Consider the following 13,133-nt stretch of genomic DNA (forward strand, 5'->3'; position numbering starts at 1 on the left):
GCATCCCGCTCTCGCCCACAAGTTATCAATGAAATTCCTGCATTAACGCCACTCCTCCGGTGCCCCACGTCCCTTCTTATGACGTAACAAAATGGCGTTTAACGTTTACATGTCCTAACATTATTATAATCGTAGAACAATTTTAAAAGAATTGCGTTAGGATCAATTATCATCCAGTATTTATTATTATTATCTTAGTATAAATATGTTTTATTTGAAGTATCTTTTAAATTTATAGCCTCATTTTTATTAATTCATTGTAGCGTTCTTTTAAATATTCTGTCAAATGATACGTTTTTAAACATTATTAACATCAACGGTTATTATGTAACGTTCGTGCATAATGTTGTCAGAAAAAAGTATTTGTTGATGGTCTTTATAAAATATTTAAAAAAAATATATATACTACTAGCGCCATCTACAAATCATAACGAAAACGAAATCATTCGCTTGGTTACTAGCAAACATCTCTTATAGAGGAATGCACAGCTCCCGCTAGATGGCAGCACTTACCGACGAAGAGCAATTACTTATTTATGTCGTTTACTCGACAGATGGCGGTACTACAGAAATGCAATCTCGCTAGATAGATGGCAGCACCAACAACACTTGGGTAACAGCGTTTATCAGCTTACACGATAGATAGCGCTGTTATCAAAACACATTCGGGTTATAATCTACCAGATTCCGTTGTACAAGACAAATATTCTCCGTTTTTATCATCGTACGTGCAACGATAACATTCATTTGCTTTTTCATAAGGATAAATCAGTAATTTAAACTGCGTATTTGCCGTGGTTGATACAAATATTTATTATCCTTGAACAAAGCGGGAGCTTAAGCAAACTGGTACTTGTATATGTGTAGATCATACAATTTTATTAAAAGTAATCACACTATGTAAACCATTCTATTTTGGCAGTTAGTATTGGTACGCACTTTTTAAGTAAGTTTGCCTTCTTAAAGTGCCAAATTGTATTTTATAATACTACTTCGTTTTGTGTAAGTTGTGGAGCATTAAAAACACGTGTGCTCTTGTATCAATATTTACACGTGTAAGAAGTAAACTATCAGAAAAAAATATATATTATAAAAGGTTTGCTACAAAATGATACGAAAAAAACGCTACGTGTAGCGTTTTACATATACGTTTAATATTTTACTTATACATTTACATGTACATACCGTAACGCATCGTATACGAAAAGTTTTTTTTGCAAAGCTAATATCTGCAATATTTATTAGCTTGATTTACGGTGTCGATTTTTTACCTGTCGATTTTGTAAAAAAAACTCTTATAATTTTCCCAAACGTCTCAAAACAAACACTTCAAAATCAAATCCGTCCCAAAGACCCCAAAAATAATGCAAGTTCAAAATAAAAAACTAACCTTGCGCTTTGAAAGGACGCCTTCGTGGAGGACGCTGCGGCACCGAAGGACACGCCGACGGCGAGGCCCTCCGGTATATTGTGCACCGTGATAGCGACCACGAGCAGCATGATCCTCTTCCACTGCGACTGGCGCGCCTCGAGCGCCCGCGCCGCGCTGTCCCGCCGGTCACCTTCGCCGCCCTCGGTCGTCTTCTGAAATGTGTACATTGGATATTAACCTTCGATAAACACATACGTTCATATGTGCACATTATATCAATTGGAAAAATTGTATACACTATAAAACTATATTTTAATTCTGCCTACCAGAAATTGTGTATCGATCTTTAGTAGGCAAACATTGGATATTGATAAACTAAGGAGAAGGTGGTAGAACCCTTTGTGGTTCGACTCCGGCGGCACCACCACACCTATTTCTGCCACATAACAGTAGCGTTAAGCCCTGCTGTGTTCTGGTGTGAAGGGTGTGGTAAGGAAGACATACTTTTACGAGGCGTTCCAGCTTAGTCCTCAGGGGTAGCGGCGCATCTGTGGCCGACTTCAGGCGCTAAAGTTATAACAATTTCCCACTTTATATTCAGGTAAATTTCCAATATCGTAATGACGCCAATATTTTAAATGTCAATAATTTTAACTGTAATTACTCTATCTACATAATTTTTTTTCTATATTCTATATTAATCAGAATAGGCATTTTTAGTGTGATTGTTAAAGAAGGTACCTGTATCGTCTGTCATTCGAAACAATAAACGTGTAACAAACCTTGGTCCTTAAAGAAGTAAACATAATAAATATATTATTTAACTTACAGCCATAAACTTTTAATTCAATACTTATGTTTTGTAACTGCATCTTTTAATATAATACCTAAAATATATTTAAAATATGATCTGAAGTCGGAACACCTGAGAAAACGTATTGACGTAACAAGAACAATGAGATCCGCATGTGCAAACGATTTAATTCTGAAAACATATATGTTACACTTTTACGAATGGTTTAAATAGTAAATAAAATATTATTTCACTAGAATTTAACGCAGATTATTGCAAACTCTAGAAGCAATGGTAGTCTTGTTTGAAATTCTACCGCTCATTCATAGATTAGTAAAGATACTTCGCCGCCTTGAAATTGAATGAAGCCGCAAATGGCTTATTATAGTAAGTTCTTTTTTTGAATTCTTGACAAATAAAAACATTTTTAGAGAAAATTTACGAATAAATAACTAATACTGCGTAATTACATGATAAATAAACAATTTATAATAATAATTTCAAATATTTTAGGGACATTTTAGCACGGAGACGTGGCAAAACTTTTTTACGCAACTATTTCAATTCTCAAAACGGGGTACATTTTCTTGTTAGGAGTGAGTAATCTTTACTAATCCATGCGCTCATTTATCATATCGCTATTAAGTAACATAAATTCATAACGAAACATTTTTCGTATTTTTCTCAGCAGACCCTTTAATTAAATACATATATCACAACGAGCTTTTGCCTGCGGCTTCGCTCGCGTTACGAAGTAATATTTTCATCCCCTATTTTATCCCCTTGGGGGTAGAATTGATCAAAATATTTTCTTAGCGGATGCCTACGTCATAACATCTACCTGCATGCCAAATTTCAGCCCGATCCGTCCAGTGGTTTGGGCTGTGCGTTGATAGATCACTATGTCAGTCAGTCACCTTTGAGTTATATATATTTAGATAATCTTAAGTGAAATCCCAAAATATAATATTTTCGTCGTTCGATCGAACCTATTTCATAATTACAATAATGTGAAATGTCAAAATCCTATTTTATTTGTTAACAGGAAAATCCAAGGTATCTTATTTGAAATATAGAAAAATAGATTTAATTTTCCTATGCCTATAGTTCCATTTATGTAGCCTTCTACAATTTAAAAATTGTCGACAATATTAAAGTTGATTCACAAAACATTTTCCTGGCATGTGGAGCGCCATAAATTACACGTAAGAACATTTTATAAATGCCATTACCTTGTTTAATATGTTCTTGTAAAACCAGAGAACAAAAAGACAAGTTTTCATATTATACCTGAATCAACAACAATGACGAGTTTATTGTTGTTATTTCCTTAACTGCACATGAAATAAAAACGCTTCATGAGTATTTTATTTGGCACACTCTTACTTCACTATATTAATATTCGATTCATGTGCACTTTTGTGTAAACTTTTGCAATACGTATGCAAGCACGGCAATTACGAAATCTATAGCAAAGATTTTCCTTCATTCCTCTGGTTCAGAATAAGTAATGATGTTTGAAAAATAAGCGGCACCCTTCGTCAAGGTTACATCAGTTATGTAAGATCGCTTGCAAATTACATAAATAATCGATCCTCTAGTTAATTATCTTGGCGCGTAAATATCTATAAGCACGGATGCGTTACCAAATTTGATTGCTTTACTTTATTACGTGGAAAAAGGTATTTATACTAAATTCACTTATTGTTAACGGGATAAAATAGACTGAATCAGTATATAGGTGTATCCTACCAGTGACGTTATTTATTACATAAAGCAATTTCAAACTAAATCCTTTCCACCCTGCAGAAATATTTCTTCTTTAGACTGTTCTTGTGGCCATACCAAAATAAAAGATACCTATTCGTTTAACATGTTATACTCAAAATATATTATAATACGATTTATAATAAGTAATTAACATTTCAACTTAAAATGTATTCAATTCAACCATATCTATCAGTGCATAGGTAGCAGGTAGCGCAAGTTACGTTAGTGATTAGGAGAAGAATGAGAACGGAATGCTTTAAACACAAATATAAATCTGCTTTGTTAAAAAGACAACTTGCTGGTGAAAACTTGAAACCTGCCTGCATGCAATATCTACCAATAAAGGAGTTCTTTAATGCTAATTAAACAAATTATTTAACCTCCAAATACGTACACACACACTCACACACACACACACACACACACACACACACACACACACACACACACACACACACACACACACACACACACACACACACACATACACGCTTGGATTTTAAAACCCAGGAGATGCCCCACTGACGGCTGACTATCTTCTTATCCCACCTAACACCACAGGGATTATAGGAGCGGCTGAAAAACAGCGCTACTCGAATCCCTGATTCTGAGACAGCAATGCTGAGCCGAATTCCTTTTGTCATATTAATATTAATGTAAAATGTACATTTATTCTTTCTGTAACTGTGTTATTATGGCAATAAACGTTTATTATTATTATTATTATTATGTATATACTTCTTAAAAGTCTCGACTCAGATGTAGGCGAATCGGTATTAACAATGATGTTCACGGGCTTACACCAAGTGAGCGTCATATTTATTTATATTGTGTTTTTATATAATATATATTTTATGTATATATGTATGTATGTGACTATAAATATTATATTATACTATATATTTATGTATATATTATGCTACTTAATTATGTTATATGAATTATGTCTTTGTCTGTCTGTAAAAATTTCCTAACTATTCTACATGTGTTTAATATAACTGCTTTCTGCATATTGATATAAGTATTAGCCGACAAATGTAAAGACTCTAGGGATATGTGTAGTTGTTTAGGTATTACTCCAGTTGTTGAGAGGACTATTGGTACAATATTTACCGTTTTCAGTTGCCACATTCGGATAATCTCATCCCTGAGTTCCGTATACTTTGATAATTTTTCAGCTATTGTATTCTGTAGATTGTGTGTATTTGGTATTGCTATATCTATAATTTGAGCTGTTTTGTTAATTTTATCAATTAAAGTAATATCAGGTCTATTGTAATTAACTGTTTTATCGGTAAGAATAGCCCTATCGAAGTAAAGTTTGTGTGTTGAATTCTCTAATACTGTTTTTGGTAAATATTTATAGTAGGGTAAAGGTTCCATGTCAATCAATTTGTGCTGTAATGCTAGTTTCTGGTGTATGATGTGGGCAACTTGATCGTGTCTGTGCTTATAATCAGTTTGTACGATGGATACACATGCGCCTGTTATGTGTTGAATGGTTTCGGATGCCCTATTACATTTTCTACATAAGTCTGTTGATATATTTGGTACTTTTATAATGTGTTTTCGGTAGTTTCTGGTTTCAATTATTTGGTCCTGTATAGCCACCATAAACCCTTCCGTTTCGGGAAAGATGTCGCCAATCCTAAGCCAGGTGTTAGATGCTTTACTGTCTACATGTGGTTGCTCAAGATCATGAAAATGCCTTCCGTGGAGGGATTTATACTTCCATTGATTTCTTTTGGTCTGTACATCAACGGGTTTCTGGTGTTTTTGCAAGGTTTTACTATAAAGGTTCAGAGGTGTTAATCTTCGATCATTATATACTATTGCGCTGTGCAGACTGGATATATCAATTTTATTGTGGAAATATGTTCTTAAGTTGATTATTTGCTTGATGTGTAAATTAAAAATATCTACCAACCCCCTTCCTCCCTCCGCTCTTGGAAGCGTCATTCTTTGCGTGCAAGATCTAGGGTGGTGCTTTCTATGTTTCGTCATATTAATATTAATCGTTCGCTGAAGTTTCTGTAAGTCTGTTTTGGTCCAATTAATAACACCAAACGAATAAGTTAGTAAAGGTATGGCATAGGTATTTATCGCTTTTATTAAATTTCTAGAATTAAGCTGCGTTTTTAATATTACATTTAATCTGCGTTTAAATTCTTTCGTAAGATTAAGTTTTATTTCACTGTAATGTATACTTTTGGATTGATTATAGCTTAGGTATTTATAAACATCGTTTTGCATTAATGGACTAATTTGTTCGCCGTTTTGTAAACTGAAATGATGTAAATGTTGTTGACCAGCTTGAAATGAACTTATTTTACATTTATCTATCCCAAATCTCATACTAATATCAAGTGAGAATTTTTCAGTGATATCAGCTAATTGATTTAGATCATTTTCAGATGAAGCGTACAATTTTAAGTCATCCATGTATAATAGGTGATTATGTTTTATTTCTTTATTTATAATTAAATTATCGCTTTTTATGCTACTTATTAGTTTATACCCAACATTTAATGAATTTAACTTATTTGACAATGGATTTAATGCAAGACAAAACCATAGTGGACTAAGTGCGTCACCCTGAAATATTCCTCTTTTAATCTTTATAGGTTGTGTCTCTATTGTTTGGTTGTTTAAGGTTAATTTTAATCTTGTTTCCCAATTTGACATTGTATTTTTTAAGAATGAAATTACTAAAGGATGAATTTTGTAAATACCTAAAACTTCAAGCAGCCATGAGTGTGGAACCGAATCGTATGCTTTTTTATAATCAATAAACATTGTATATAAATCTGATTTATTTTTTTGGACTTGTTTTAGAATAACGGAATCAATAATCAACTGCTCTTTACACCCGTAACTAAATCTGCGACAGCCTTTTTGTTGTTCGGTTAAAATATTATTGTCTTCAATGTATTTATATATTATATGTGTTAAACAAGAAGTTATTATTTTATAAATTGTTTGTAGGCACGTAATCGGTCTATACTTATCAGGATCCTTTAAATTATTGTAATCTTTGGGTAATAGATAAGTTGTTCCTACTGTTATGTAATTTGGCATACTACTTGGGTCCTTAACGAATTGATTTATATATTTGTACAGGAATGGGTGCATATAAGTAAATTTTTTATACCAAAAGTTGTGAATATAATCAGACCCAGGTGTTTTTCAACTATGAAGGTTTTTAATAACATGCTGAAACGTTTCGGATGGTATATTTTGGAATTGCATTTCTCTTGTCTGTAAATTCTGCTCTATTTCTGCTTGAATCCAAGACGCATTTTTATCGTGTGTAACATTGTCTTCCCAAATATCTGACCAAAAAGTTTTTAAATCATCTGAAGTAGGGTATTGAACATTTTTACTATTTTCATTTATATTATTGTCTTTCAACGTCATATAAAATTGTTTTTCGTTGAAATTAAATTGCTTATTTTGGGTTTTTCTAAGTGTACACTCCTTGTATCTTTTTAGTCTACTTGAAGCTACTGATAATTTTTGTTTCAATGTATCTAAAAATTCTGTCAATTCTTTATTTGTGTCTTCGTGTATCGTGTGTATTTTATAATTATCTAATATTGCTTCAACTTGTGTGCTTAATTTCTTATTTCTATTTCCATTTATATATTGTGTAAGACGTCCTATTTTAACTCTTAAATCTTTGACTTTATTTTCTAATCTAATTTGCCACCTCATTTTCATCTTATTGCGACATTGATTCATAACTTGAGTTGTTAACTTTAGTTTTGATCCATTTAGTTTAGCAGCGGTCCAAGCTGAGCAATATATTATGGTTTGCAGAGTCCAAAAATCTGTATCATCATTAATTATATGAGGTAAAATTTCACTATTGATAAAATTTACTATTTTAAATAAATGTTTTGATGTTTTTTGTTTAGGTATATATACTCGTTCTGTTGCGCTAGTGTTCTTGAAAAAATCAAATGCTTCTTGAAATGTTTCTTTTATACATATATCTATTCCTCCTGTATTCATGTTGCTATTAGAAGATAATTCTGTTGGTGGTTCTGTTGTACAAGTGTGATTAATGTCAATACTTGTAACCGAAAGTAAGCTATTATTATGTATAAAACTATTATCTTGTTGTGTCTCCATGTTATGAGTAGTGTTTAAGTCATTAGCCACCTCCTGCTTTATAATTGGCAGTCTTTCATCTTTAATAAGTTTATTATTTATAATAACACGCCTCTGATCAGCTATTCGTTGTTCTGATAAGTGATTTAAATGTGGAAATTTGTTAATAAAATCTTCATACAATTGTGTTCTGTAATTTGTTAAATTTGCCTCTAATTCAGTTATTCTAAAATATGCCCTAATTATGGTTTCGTTATATTCCTGAGTCCATTTCATTCGTTTAAGTTGTTGGTTGGGGACCGTATTTAAGTTGTTTTGTGTGGAATGTTGTGTGTAGTTTTCTGTTAGGTGTTGCAATTCGTCTTGGGCCTCTTTATGTATCCTATCTATTGTATCTTGTGGTAACAATTTACTTCTAATTATTGCCCTTCGTTGGTCACCTACACGTTGTCGGCTAACAGTCATATCGGGAAATCTATCTAGGAATTTAGAATGTAATTGCGGAAGATATGTACTATTATCAGTTTCCATCTTAGTTAGAATGAAATATGTACGTAGAATGAATTGGTTCATTTCGTTGCTCCATTTTCTACGCTTATTTAGAACGTTAGTGGTGGGCGCAGTCTTTGTAGCTTGTAAGTTAGCTTCCTGTGCAACATCCTCCAACGCTATATTAATGTTTGATGAAGAGGTAGGTGAAGGTGAGAATGAAGATGAAGATGAATTATGCGATGAACTTGGTGATGGTAGAGATGAAAATAGTGATACGTTTGAATCTGCATCTGAAATTTCGACTTCGTTCGTGGGTTTTATACTCTTAAATAACCCGTTAGAACCTCTACCATCATTACTACTACTACTACCCTCTTTCGCTTGGGGTAAACCCCGGTCTCTTCCGCTTCGCGGCCTCAAATTATATTTTATTGGAGATTTCTTCATTTCATGATCGGCCCCCTACGGGAGCCATGTGTATAGCAAGGGATCTAAATGTCCACCCTAACAGAGCCCGGCATGCTAGAGTAAGGCAAAATACTCTCCGAGGGCGCCAGATGTCGGAGAGGGACCGTTCGCGACTGAGCTCCCCCTCAGCCACGCATCCCTGGCACGGTGCCTTCACACATTGGATTGGGTGTCGAGCCATTTGCCAGTAGCTGACATAATTGCCAACTACTGCCCAGGGTGCACCGGTCTGTATACACAGACACTCGTGGAGGTTGCTCGACAAGCACCCCTTATTATTATTATTATTAGGAGTAAGTTACTGCTATGTTAACTAATGTTAATAATTTAAATAGAAGAATCGCATCGCACAATATAGCATTTTACAAACTAATTTACTAGAAATTTGCAGCCATAATATGTAGTTTTTTTGCCAGTTTTGAACATTTTCAAGAATTTAGAAAAATATTGAGTTAGTAGTGTTATTGATTTATGCTAATAATTAAATGACAAATTCTTGGCTATCTACAGGACTATGATTTTCATTACGAAGACTGTTATCGACAGTATTTCACGATTTTAATAAATCGTGACGGTACAACATAATTACGTGATAATATTTAGTAGAAGTGTTTAAAAATGGGTTTAACAAAAACTATGTACGGTCCTTTATAGGTATTTATAACTCCGATTTCAAATTACCCATTTCTATAAATAATCGAAAACAATCCTTAATAAGCAGGCTTTCAAATTAAAAATATTCTTTGAAATTCGACTGATTTTGCATGAGGTTAGCGCCTCTAAGCAAAGTAACGATCTTTTCGGCGTGATGATGAGCATATATTTATAATATGGCTAAATTTAAATAAATTTGCGAGAGAAGTCACTTACCTATACTTATGAATACTAGTATAACCACTATGGTTCGAGGAGGTACCACTACACTGATTACTAGTGTGGAGCAATTCTGGAGCAATTTCTTTTTTTCGAGTTTCGATGGACTGGTGTGCATGCCGGCTGACTTACATATGAGGAGTTTGTCTCAGGAATGGCTATGCATCTGTGACCTATTTTGGGTAGACATCCTATTCTGAATGCAGTTGATAAAAAATGTCTATAGGCGGCAGTGACCACATACCATCAGATGAACAGCAAGCGTGTTCGCTACTTCAATTTTATAAATAAGGTAGGTACGAATAATTGCAAATACAGCAATCGGAATAGAGATAAAGAATAACTGCAAAAACAGCAATCCATGTTTTGTTATTGCAATTTTCTTTGGTGATACCTACCTAAAATATTTACATAGGAATGCAATAAAAATGCTTACGATTACAATTTACTTTATTAACTTTATATTAGTAACTATTGCTTGCAGGAATTCCACATGATGAAGTAAACAAATTTATTAAACGAGTGTATGATCATATGCCATAGGTACATGATAAAGGTCAATACGAAATATGCCAAGTGTGAGTTCGCCACCGGTTTTACTATTTGTCGGACCAAATTGGATATGAAAGACGGATGGAGAGATCTTAAAAAGGTTCCGTTTTTTGGTATTTTCGTACGGAACCCTAAAAAACTTTGTGTGTACCATTAGCAGCACCTTATATTTGATTTTTATTTAGTTTATTTATTTAGTGTAACGTAATTTATTTACTGTAGTAAAGCCTCAATACTCCTAAAACGAATAGTATCGTTAAAACTCATTTATTTTTTATGAAACAAAATGATTGATGAATTTAAATGAAACTTGTATTACATTTTCTCATTATTGCAATCTTGCAATCAAGGTAAGCGGAACGTTCTTGACGGGGATCCCCCGACTACACTTTTTTCATATGGTCGTGACGTGACAGAGCAAAAAATATAAAAACATTTTAGCATTTGTGTGTTCAACTTGTATGAGCATATAAATGTGTAAATTTGACAAAGAACTTTTTATGCGACTCGTCTCTGCGTCGGGTTGCATTGTATCAGAGGAAAAATCTAGACACAAGATACTGAAAGCTAATAAAAACTTTAGTTATTAAATTGTTGATTTTAATAGTTGTAATGAAGTTCCAAGCACGATACCAAACCAGCAGACTGTTTTGATATCTTCATGGTTTTTAAGCTTTTTGGATTCAGCTACGTACCTATGTACCATTTTGATTTGGATCACTCTTCATCACCCCTACTACTGGTCCACTGCAACCGCAACAAATAGTTGTGGTGTTGGTACCTCCCTGGTCGGACCAGATACCACCATACCTTTTGAGTTATATATTTTTATAATATATAAGCAAATAACTTCGAAAACAGAGCGCCCATATAATTTTAATCTCGGACCTCTAAATTGAGAGACCTAACTTCAAATCATTAAGTAAATATCATTGCTTTAGTCCATACCTAAATTATTTATTTTGATTTCGATGACAAAACATTATTAGCTTAGTTACGTTATTCTTAATCGAATATGGCAGTAAGCAATTATTTTTAATTTTATGTCCCCCTGATATAGTTATCGAAAGAATGGGCCGATAAAAATACGAAAAATAATATGACATAGGTACCTACCTAAAAGCTTGTTTTTGTTATTTTTAGTAGTTTACTGACCAAAGAGTGCTGTGAATTGTGGTGCCCCCGCCGCCGCTGTGCTGTGTGCTGGTTGTTGATGCAGTCCGCGAACTCCAAGGGCTGGGTCTCCATCGTCACCACGCTCGTGGGATTGGACGTTCTCCTGTTCAGCGCAGTCATCATCTCCAAATCCTCTAGCTTCTCTTTTGAATCTTTGGTTTTTGTTATTGCTGTGAAAAGAAAGAAAATTCATAAGGTTTCTTAAGAGTACGAGTAAGTTACTTGAAGTTACTAAAAGATTAGTTGCAGCTGATGAATCCTACGTGCATACTATCTATTAAGGTTTAATAAATTGATAAAAATGTTTTTTTTGCTAAAAACTGCCTATTCCTTTAATTCCCCATTTATGATTGCTTAAACTTGACCGTTATAAGGGACACTATCGGACTGCGCAATGTGGTTTTTTTAATGAACTCGTTCGATTCTCGGATAAGGCAAATATCCTATTATATCCGCATAAGATATTGTTCTTAATCTAATTGATATTTGATCAAAATCTGCGACGTAACTTCATTAAACATTCATTTTTTAGTTCCAGAATAGTCCTCCATGCACACTTGAAAAATTCACCCTGTATGCATTTTAGAAATAAGTGTGGCTGTGGTACCTCCATAATCGAACCACGAAGGATTTTACCACCTTTTAGACATTTCGTATTGAACAATTTTAAAACTGCACGGGGATGCTCACGAGGCTGCGCGCAGATTCTCGGCAAGATAAAAAACGGATCTTTAGAAATAGACAACGACAGCATTGATAAAAACTGCCACAGATATAATTTAAATAGATTCTAAGTAGCTCTCCTATTGTTGCGTATTAAAGTCAAGGATGACTAAACCTAGATGAATAATTTGTTTTAACAAAAATTCTGTCCAACAAAAGAGAATGTTATTGGTTACAAGGCCCTAAAATGGTTAAAGAATATAAATTGTAGATTAAGTATACCGCTTACTTTATGTATTTGTGTGTGATATACCGTATGTCACAAGTAATTGATTCACATTGATGGATGATGATGATTGATGAACTCTGACACTTGTGGTCGTAAGTACCGGTGTCATTGATTTGCGCCACCGGAATTTACCTATGTCCCGCAAATATCAGGCAGAGAAAGATTGGTCATCAATTCATCGTGGACCATCCATGAATTGGCTTTGGATCAGAATGGCAATCGTGGGCAAAGACCAGCAATGAACACAAAGACGTCATAGTTTAAAAGAACTAAAAAAACACGCTTTAATTGCTTTATTTTGTAGAAATAAAAAGCGGTAATTATTTTTAAACTACAAATTGTATTAAATAGGGAATAACATAATCATATCACGAATGAAGTGAGTAATAAATAATGTGTAAATGCACCCCACGATAATTTACACATTTCTTAAAGGAATTGACTCTATCTTCATAATTTTCTACTGACACTACATAGGCCAATAGTTGCAACCCAGGGGCTACGAAATATATCTTCTTATAATATCTTCTTATATTTTATGCTGTGCTTCCTAACAAAATTATATATCTCTG

The 13,133-nt window shown here is 33.7% G+C and overlaps 1 protein-coding gene across 1 annotated transcript in view; it reads right to left on the bottom strand.

Annotated features, from left to right (window-relative positions):
* Zip48C (Zinc/iron regulated transporter-related protein 48C) overlaps positions 1-13,133 on the bottom strand; it is a 67,330-nt gene that overhangs the window by 49,250 nt on the left and 4,947 nt on the right. The window contains exons 3-4 of the mRNA XM_073091191.1: positions 11,589-11,779; positions 1,391-1,584 (exon numbers count right to left, since the gene is read on the bottom strand). Coding sequence (XP_072947292.1) covers positions 1,391-1,584; positions 11,589-11,779 — 385 coding nt within the window. The remainder of the gene's footprint in view (positions 1-1,390; positions 1,585-11,588; positions 11,780-13,133) is intronic.

The sequence above is a fragment of the Epargyreus clarus genome, unplaced genomic scaffold (genome assembly GCF_041222505.1).
Source record: "Epargyreus clarus isolate Ecla_fem2 unplaced genomic scaffold, WU_Ecla_fem_2.2 ptg000034l, whole genome shotgun sequence".
In the NCBI taxonomy this organism is placed as follows: domain Eukaryota; kingdom Metazoa; phylum Arthropoda; class Insecta; order Lepidoptera; family Hesperiidae; genus Epargyreus; species Epargyreus clarus.